Here is a 9,250-nt window from a genome sequence, read left to right as displayed (position 1 = left end):
ATACATTATTTTAAATGCCTTAAATTTATTAACTCTTTTAATCCTTCCATAAACTCTATGAGGGAGGCAATATTATTATCCCCACTTTTCCAGAGGACGTGCTTTTAACCAGATCATATCTATCTTTTAAAAAATTGTTTAGTTCATGCATGCAAAACACTTAGTATTCCTGGCATATTAAAATGATTAATAAATTGGAACTATTATCATACTACATTGAGAATGATACAGATCATCAATTTAGTAGCTTTTGTTGGTCATACTGTGAAATACCAAGTATACAAAAAAGGAAAATTAAAGTTTTTTTCCCCAACAATCCTGTTAAAATTAATAATATATGACACCAAATCAATAGCAAATTTTTATTTCATGTGAATATTTTTGTAAGAATAGTGTGGGTATAAATTTTAGGGTTTAAAAATGAATGAAAGTTCTCTTGATTAAAAAAGTAGAATTTAGAATTAGGAGTCTAGCAAGACTGAAGTCCTATATTGTACTTATTTATAAGGCTTATTCTAATGCTAGAATTGTAACTATATAGATATGTTAATTCATTTTCATCATCTATTTTTGTTCTACTAGTGGCAAATATATTCACTTTAACCACAGATTATAAGACTCATATTCACCAATTTATTATTTTAGGGTTTGATGGCTAAAATAAACATCAGAATAAACTTTCAGGGAGTATTTTAAATAAGACATCCTAGGACTAAGACACTGAGAGACTATATTAAATTCCTAAATATATTAACAAAAATGTATTGAGCAAATATTCTCTGCTGGGCTCCATGTGATTCCTATTATCATTGCCCATTATGAAATCTAATAATCCCCATGAGTATGTCTAATAACCATAAAGTAGAGCAGAAAAAACCAACCAAGCTGTGTTTGAATAGAAATTTTTAAAGAAAAAAAATGCAAAGCACAGTCCAATGTTTAGCCAATAATTAGAGAGTTGAAACCAGGCTTATTTATTTTCATCTTCCTTCTGCCATCTTTTAACCAACCTTCTCAGAATAAAATGTGATTTTTAAGACAGAATGAAACATATATCCAAATTTTAATACAGTAAGAATAGGTATCCCGAATAAATGAGAACTCTAGAAAATCAAGGCTTCAAAATTCTACCCTTCCTGGGAGTTAAAGAAGTTTGGTAGAAACGGAACAAATTAATCAGCGGATTCATCACCTGCCAATTTTTTCTGTACAATTTTCTTAATTCTGGGAGCATCTGGGTCCAGGCAGATTTTCCTCCCATCCTTCAATGTGGCTCTGCAAGAGAGAACAGGGTTATCTGTTGGTGTCCTGGCCTGAATATCAGAACTAATCCATGAGACTGGAGGAAACAAGTGCATATGCAGATGAAGGTAAAGGGTTTCCCTGATAAAGCAATAGCACAGAAACAGCAACTTACATCACTTCGACTTGGTTGCAATGGATTCCTTTCCCGATCACTTCCAAACTTTGGATGTTTTTGGGATGAATTCCAGAGGTTGTCTTCATACACAAGCAGCGCAGTTCAGCGTACAACTCACTGTCTAGACTTTCCTCTAGGGTAGAAAATGTTACCTATTGGTGGCCATGAATATTTTCCTCAGGTCCCTTATTTGCAGATTGAGGGTAATTGTGCCTCTCTCATGAAGCTATTGTGAATATAATCTGTAAAGCTTAAGTAAAGTGCCCAGCAGAATGCCCAGCACACAAGAAGTGAGAAGTGACCCCTCACCCCCGTGTGCCTCCTCCAATTTGAGTTGTTGATTTAATGGCACTCTCCAGCCCCAGAGGCACCAAGCTAGTCTTTCCCCCAGACACAGGTGTAGCAGAAACAGCAACAGGTGCAGGGAAGCAGGGCCTCTACCTTTGCTTTTCGCCAAGTTTCTCTTAGTTTGTCCTTTGGTGGAGGAAGCCAGAGCAGTCAGCAGCAGTGACAGAAGCAGCAGCACCTGCAGGGCATGAAGTGGTCTGGCACTGTTACAGGAAGGCGTGGTATCAAGTCTGAGGCTCATGGTGGAGAAGGCTGAGCTAGAGTTGTTTCCAGAGCCAGAAGACCGCTGAGTGAGGGTGAGTTACTGCCCACAAGTCTGCAGATAAGTGGCTTCCCATGCCCTGAAGATGTCATTTATATGCTCTCTCTCAAAGCCAGTAAGAAGGAAGAGGTAGGGAAGGAGGAAGTGGGGGTATGTGTTGATACACACATAAGCATTTGAAGCTGTGCCCAACCCAGAGAAAGACCAGAGAGGTCAAAATTGTTACTAGGTTGCATATTATGCATCCCTTCACATTCCCACTGTCCCTTTCTCAATACCTATCTGTCTTACACATGTGTAAGAACTCTGTTCAAGAAGGTAAGAACTAGACTGAAATACTACATGCGTTTTCTTTGTGTGATATATAACAATACGCCCTGCCATTTCTATAATGCAGTTTTTAGGCTTAATAAAAACTTTAGGAGCACCTGGAGGCACAAACATGTGGCCCTTGAAAGAGAAAGTTATCTTTCCTTGTTAGTGCCAAAGAAGGCAAATGTTCTTTTCATAGTTGTTGATAAATGGGACTGGTTTTGAGCATGTGAATAAAATAAGAGCTAATTACCATCAAAGGTTGTCTTTGGATTTTAGGTTATTGGATTCTTTCTGCCTTCAATCTATATTATATTTTATAATTTCATCTAGAAACTACAAATGAAACTCATCCTCCTTTGTATTACAAAATAAGCTACTTGTTTCTGCCACCTAAGAATACCTAAAAAGCAGGACCCGGCATATTTATTTTTCTTTTTATTTATAACAGAAAAATTATATAATTTATTGCAAAAGATTCATACACTGCAGATATATTTGAAATAAAACACAAATTTATCTTCATTTCTCCACATTCCTACTCTTCAGCGGTAAACACTGGTAACAATTTTGCATTAGTTTTCAATTCTATCTGCATTTCTATGCACACATGTATATATATACAGTGAGACATGTTTAAGACATAGAGATACACATGTGCATAGAAGTATTGTATATGGATGACTATACAGCTGACTTTTGTCCTTCAAAAAATATGTGTTCAGTATCTTTTCATGCCATCTTAATGTAGTTTTTCCGCATCCTTCTTAATGACCACATGACGTACTATAGTAAGAACAATAGTTACTCAACCTCGCCTTGTTGGTGCCCTTCAGGGTGTTTCCAGTTTTGCCCTATTAGAAATAGTGCAAGAAATGCCTTACCAAGCAAAATATTTGTTCCTGAATTCTCAGACCCAAATTAAATGTTTTGGTCTGAAATGCTTTAACCCTACGAAGATAGAGAGGTGGACCTACACATTACATGTTGGCTTTATGTTATTTTCTGGTTCTCTGTCCCATCTGTAACACTTGCTTCCTCAACTGAACCATACAATTTTGTAGGGAGTGGCATGTCCTGTGTTTCTTTGAATGTCTCATGTCTCCAATAACATGTAGAATACTTCAATACAAAGTAGGTCTTAAATAATTAATAAATCAATGAATTTGTATCACATGAAAGTTTGCCTATCCTTTCTAATCACTTACAATTCCAAGCCAAATTCGACAGGACCCAAAGCAACTATACTATTTAAATTGATTTGGAAGCTTGTCAATAAAGAAGAGGCAGATACAAGTGGCCCTGGCAACAAGTTTTCTCCCTTTTACAACTATGCATAAGTCTCACAGAATATTATTTAAATTTTCCATATTCTTTTTTTACTTTTCATATCTTTAAATTTTAGAAGAAATACTTAAAATACTAAATGTTCAAAATTATTCTCTATCAAAAGGATGAACATAGCAATTTTTTTTAATCGTGTTTTTGTTTTCAAGCCAATTTTCCCTATTGTTTAATAGTTATCTACTATGTCTACTCAAGTTCTCAGGTCCTGTTTTTAAATGTGATATAACCTACAGACCACATTTGGCAGTTTACTTTAGAAGTGAGCAGACTTCCAAATTAACTAGCCTTGGAAATGTTTCGTGACTTGATGGTGACATTCTACCTCTGAGTAAAGTATTTTATTATGAGTTCCTCAGGTGGTTGATGTAGTAATTAATGTAGAACCTACTGACACTAAATAGGGCAATGATTTATTTCTAAGTTTAGCTGAAACAAAAAGTTTGATTGATTGTTTTGCGTGTAGACGTTTATCCTGTATGCTGTAAACTGTAAGTAATGATTTTAACTTCGGTATAGTACCCTCCCATGAAAAAGAAGACAACTCTCGTATAGTTTTTTCTGCCTTATTTTAAGCTTTTCTATTATATAAAGCCCTTGTAACTTGTGAAAGACTCTAGAACACCCCCAACTTCGTGGTTGTGTCTTCCCAGGTCTATCTTCCCATTTGGCTTTCAATAAATATGTATAAAATTATTCTGCCTCACTAACCTTAGTTTCAGTTGATGAACGTATGTCTTATTTTTCTCCACCCCATTTATTTTTTTCTTATAAATTAGAGTTTAGCAGTATAACATATTTAATTGAAATGATTTTTCTCCCTGTCTCAACACAGAAATTTCTGGTCTTAAGCAAGCTTAAAGGAAGGGTGTAAACTGAGAGTTCGGGGTCTTCTGAGAGTTGAGATGTGGAGTCAGTGGCAGAGATAAGTTCAACAGGACACAAAATGAGGAGAGCAGACTTCTATTTTCTCCTATGGGCTAACTTTATAGGCTTTTGTCATTATTGAGTTTGAGATATTGTGAATTCTTAAGTCATATACATTTTCATTCAAACATAAGATCAAAGTCATTTCTAGAGCAAGATATAAAGGTTTTTTTTTTTTTTTAACACTATTCATAGTATATTTCATTTTCTGTTCAACCCCAAAATACATTGCTGACAACGTTTATTGGCCTCACTGGTCACCTTTTTCTTTCCCTACTTTAACACTATCCAGATTTCTTTCCTTGTTCATTAGTAAGATTTCCTAAAAGTCCCTAATCTTTTTGAGGAAACTGTATGAAAAGTTTTCTAAAGTAATGACGCTTTTGACTGGGTTGATACCAGGAAAAAGGTAGGCTCTTTCCTACCAGGAAACCAACTAGTGGGTTGACATCAGGAAAGAGGTGACTCCAGTATCATGGAGTCATTGCCTTAATCAACAAATGTGGCTTGTTGCAAAAAACGCATCGTTGGCAAAATCCATGAGGCAATAGTGACAGATTTCTTGAGTCATCAGAATTTCATAAGGATGTCAGTCAGCATGTGATACAAAAAATATTTTGCTAGTTTTTATTAATTCAAAAAATATTGGTTAAGCATCGATTGATTGAGTCTGAACTTCGTAACAGATTTTACAAAGTTCTCTTTGCGTGACTTGGTCATTTGATTATTTGTTTTTAAAAAATCAGGCCTAAAATATTTGTGTAAAGCAACAGGATATGAAAAATACTCTACTCTTGCTGCTATGATGACAACTGCCACTGTTAACTGCTGTTGCTGTCGTTTGCATCATTCCCTTCCATTTCCACGCTGAGAAACACAGTACAGATGATGATAAACTGAGTGTACAAAACTGGTTAAAAGATGTTTTTTAATAACTTATTCAGTTAAAGTCATACAGTCATACAAAATTATTGTTTAAATAAACGCTAGAATTAGAAAAGAGTTATTTTGTTCCTTGTTTTTAAGATAACTTGACAGCCATTTTATTAATCTTACATTGTCATTGTGGGTTTGTGTATGTGTGTGTTGGGAGTGCTAAGTTATTTTAGCTCTTTTTTCTTTAAGTCATCTTATAAATAGCAGAGTCATGAAGGAAGCAAGCAAATTATCTAAGACTCAAAGCACATTCTATGTTAGCTATTTTAAAAGAAAATATCTAGAGACATTGGAGGACCACTATCTATAAAATTAAGACATATATTACTTCTTCTCTGCCTCATACAGAACATTTTTAACACGCATTTCCCAAATCCTTCTTTCAGGTATGAAGGAAGTAGACTACCAGCTACAAATTAATCGTAAAAGCAATTGGTACCGAAAATGCTAAGGATAGTACAATTTTGAGTCTGTTTATTAAAGTATCTTAATCAATAAATTTAAAAGACCATCCATCAAAAGTTTTTCTGTAAGTGCTGAAACCAAATGTGCTTACCGTATAACTGTGAGTTGACAAGAATTGTTCAGATGTTAATTGAGTTTTTACTGTATACTGCTCAGAGGTGAAGCAAGGGGTGAAAATGGGAGGAAAGTGGGGAGGGTGAAGGAGTCGAGGGGAAGGTATCTTTCTGGGTGCCTTTATATACAATACTTCCAAGCTTTGCAGGACTCAGAATTTGTGTTTTAAATTACATTGATTAATAACATTTGTTCAATCTCAAATGTATGCAAGTTACCTAGTTTCCTTATATACTCTTTCATTAAGGAAATTCCAACATAATGTTCTAGAGCCTGCAAACACATTAAATTGTTAACAAATACCATTAATTCTCTTTTGTTGTGTCATAAGCCGACCTCATAGTTAGTGGCTTAAAATATTAATTTATTGTTTCTGATAATTCTGTATGTTAGCGTGAGGTTCTTCTGCTAAGCTCACTTAAGTGAGTGCAGTCAGGAGCAGCTGAAGTGGCTGAAAATAAAAAGTGGGACAATAGGGTGACAATAGTCAATGATGACTTAACTGTGCATTTTAAAATAACTCATAAAGAATGTAATTGGATTGTTCGTAACCCAAAGGATAAATGCTTGATGGAATGGATACCGAATTCTCAATGTGCTTATTTCACATTGCCTGCCTGTATCAAAACGTCTCATGTACCCCATAAATATAAACAGCTACTATGAACCCACAACATTTTTTTAAGAAATAAGAAAAATAATAAAATAATTTAAAACAAAATTTTAATGGCTTGATTCACATGAGAGGTAGTTGGTGTTGGCTGCTGGCTGCGATTCCTACTGGGGCACCTGGGTTCTTCTGCTACTCTTTTAAATATAATTATTTAACTTCTCACTAATAAACAGAAATGAGGAATGGCGGGAGAGAAGGAGAACAGGCAACGGGAGGGGAGGGAAGAGAAGAAGAAGGAAAAGCAGAGAAGGAAGAAAATAGAAAGGAAAATAGCAGGCAAGTCATAGGCCCTTCCAACACCCTCCTCCTCTCATCCTTGTCTCCTCTAGTCTTCTGTCTTCTACTTCTTCCCCTCACCTCTTCTCCCCTTTCTTCCACTGTTCTTATTGGAAAATCTTTGTTCTGTGGGAAAATTGAGTATATTTGCAGCAGAAAACCTTAACTTAGACTGAGAGTTCCTCATCTTTGTAATTTCCAGATCATAAGGGTCCTGCAAAGATAACAGGCATGCAACAGGATTATCGATTAATATCAGTAAATTAATATTTGATTGATAAATATTTATACAAAGGAAAATACATCATATATTCTGATAGTTATTATATAATTGACATAAAATATGTAGAGAGTACATAGTTTCCAGAGCTTCTTTAAAAGACTCCGGTGGCTCGCTCCTGTAATCCCAGCACTTTGGGAGGCCAAGGCAGGCGGTTTATGAGGTCAAGAGATCAAGACCATCCTGGCCAACATGGTGAAACCCTGTCTCTCCTAAAAATACAAAAAAATTAGCTGGGCGCAGTAGGGCGTGCCTGTAGGCCCTGCTACTCTGGAGGCTGAGGCAGGAGAATCGCTTGAATCCGGGAAGCAGAGGTTGCAGTGAGCCAAGATCGTGCCACTATACTCTAGCCTAGGCTATGGAGTGAGGCTCTGTCTCAGAAAAAAAAAAGAAAAAAAAAGAAAAAAAGACTCATAGCATATTCAAATTTATACAAGTACATGCCTGCATAAACATGTATAATATAATCCAACTGCAGTGTGAATGTATGTACATACATACTAATATAATTAATCTTCTTTCTTTCCTTTTCTTGTGTTTTGTAAAAGAGCAATTTCATATAAATACCTATTCTTAGGTATTTATATAGTAAATTTGAAGGACAAGGGAAGTTGAAGTACTGATCAGGGTTGGGATGAGACAACCTCATTTGTCATTTAGATAGGGAAATGTTCAGCATAAATACCTAAGAATATGTATTTAAATGAAATTGGTCTTTTAATTTTAGAGTGACAAGGGGACTTGTTTAGCCTAGATCACTTGCTTTTTGAATACCTTGTATGTGCTAGGCACTGTCCTAGGCACTGAGATGAAGTTAACAAGCATTGTCCCCCCCCCCCATAAAGCTTACATGAAGCTAGAATAGAGAGATCCTAAACAGATGACAATAAACACATAGACTCAATAAACTCTACAGTAACTTTGGTGAGAAAATTTTATGAAGTTAAAGTACAGAGTGCTAGGAGAGGGTATAAAAGGGGCCTCCTCAAAGGTAGGAGTAAGGGTTGGAGAGGTTTCCTCAAGGAAGTAAAAGGCAAGGTATTCCAGAAGGAAGTATGGTAGTTACCCTGGTAAAAGTGAGGGGAGGTATTATAGATTGAGAGGACTGTACATGCCAAACCCCTTGTTGGACTACTGCTAGACAAGGAGAAAAGAGGGTAAACAAGTTATAATTTAATTAAAACCAAGCACGGTGACTCATGTCTGTGATCCTAGTACTTTGGAGGCTGACCTGAGGTCAGGATCTCAGGATCACCCAGGCCAACATGGTGAGATCCTGTCTCCACAAATATACAAAAATTAGCTGGGCATGCTGGTAGGTGCCTGTGCTCCCACGTACTCAGGAGGCTGAGGCAGGAGAGTCACTTGAACCGGGAGGTGGAAGTTGCAGAGAGCCGAGCTCATGCCATTGCATTCCAACCCGGGCAACAGAGCAAGACTCAGCATCAAAAAAAAAAAAAAAAAAAAAAAAACCCAAAAAAAACCCCCCAAAAAACAAAAAAAAAACACCTATTATGAGCCAGGTTATTAAATGTAGAACAGTATCTGACAGCCTGAAGATCGGGATAACTAGTTAATTCATTAAGTCCTGCATTAATGCTACATTGGGGATGCAGAGGTAGATGTAATATGGTTAATGCTCTGGGAGAGCTCGAGTGGATGAAGAAACCTATAAATAAGTAAGAGTAATGCAACATTTTTGTTGTAATTCAGATAATGAGATGTTACGCGAACATCAAGTTGGAAGCTATAAGCTCTGCCAAGGAAAACACAAAAGAGGTGTTACTTGAACTGAGTTCTTAAGGATGAGTAAGCCTCCTCTTATATGCAGGTAGTGGCCCTAGCAAATGCAAAGTCATGGGTCTAGGAAAGAACATGCCCAGTTAGGGAACC

At 36.3% G+C, this 9,250-nt stretch overlaps 1 protein-coding gene across 1 annotated transcript; it reads right to left on the bottom strand.

Moving 5' to 3' along the window:
- Nucleotides 1–938: 938 nt before the first annotated feature.
- Nucleotides 939–2,096, bottom strand: PPBP (pro-platelet basic protein). The gene is made up of 3 exons (XM_025386191.1): nucleotides 1,862–2,096; nucleotides 1,418–1,553; nucleotides 939–1,275 (listed from the first exon to the last, which is right to left on the bottom strand). The coding sequence occupies exons 1-3, from the start codon at nucleotides 2,007–2,009 to the stop codon at nucleotides 1,173–1,175; spliced, it is 387 nt and encodes a 128-aa protein (XP_025241976.1). The 5' UTR covers nucleotides 2,010–2,096; the 3' UTR covers nucleotides 939–1,172.
- Nucleotides 2,097–9,250: the final 7,154 nt, after the last annotated feature.

This window comes from Theropithecus gelada, chromosome 5 (assembly GCF_003255815.1).
Source record: "Theropithecus gelada isolate Dixy chromosome 5, Tgel_1.0, whole genome shotgun sequence".
NCBI lineage: Eukaryota > Metazoa > Chordata > Mammalia > Primates > Cercopithecidae > Theropithecus > Theropithecus gelada.
Note: the sequence above shows the minus strand (reverse complement) of the source record. Positions and strands in the feature narration are given on the sequence as shown.

What these genes read in the sequence shown, in the direction of transcription:
- PPBP (XM_025386191.1), bottom strand. Translation starts at nt 2,009, where the DNA reads ATGAGCCTCAGACTTGATACCACGCCTTCCTGTAACAGTGCCAGACCA. An exon ending in AAACTTGGCGAAAAGCAAAG is followed by an intron (nt 1,554 to 1,861) that starts GTAGAGGCCCTG and finishes TTTCTACCCTAG; the next exon opens with AGGAAAGTCTAGACAGTGAG. An exon ending in TGCAACCAAGTCGAAGTGAT is followed by an intron (nt 1,276 to 1,417) that starts GTAAGTTGCTGT and finishes TCTCTCTTGCAG; the next exon opens with AGCCACATTGAAGGATGGGA.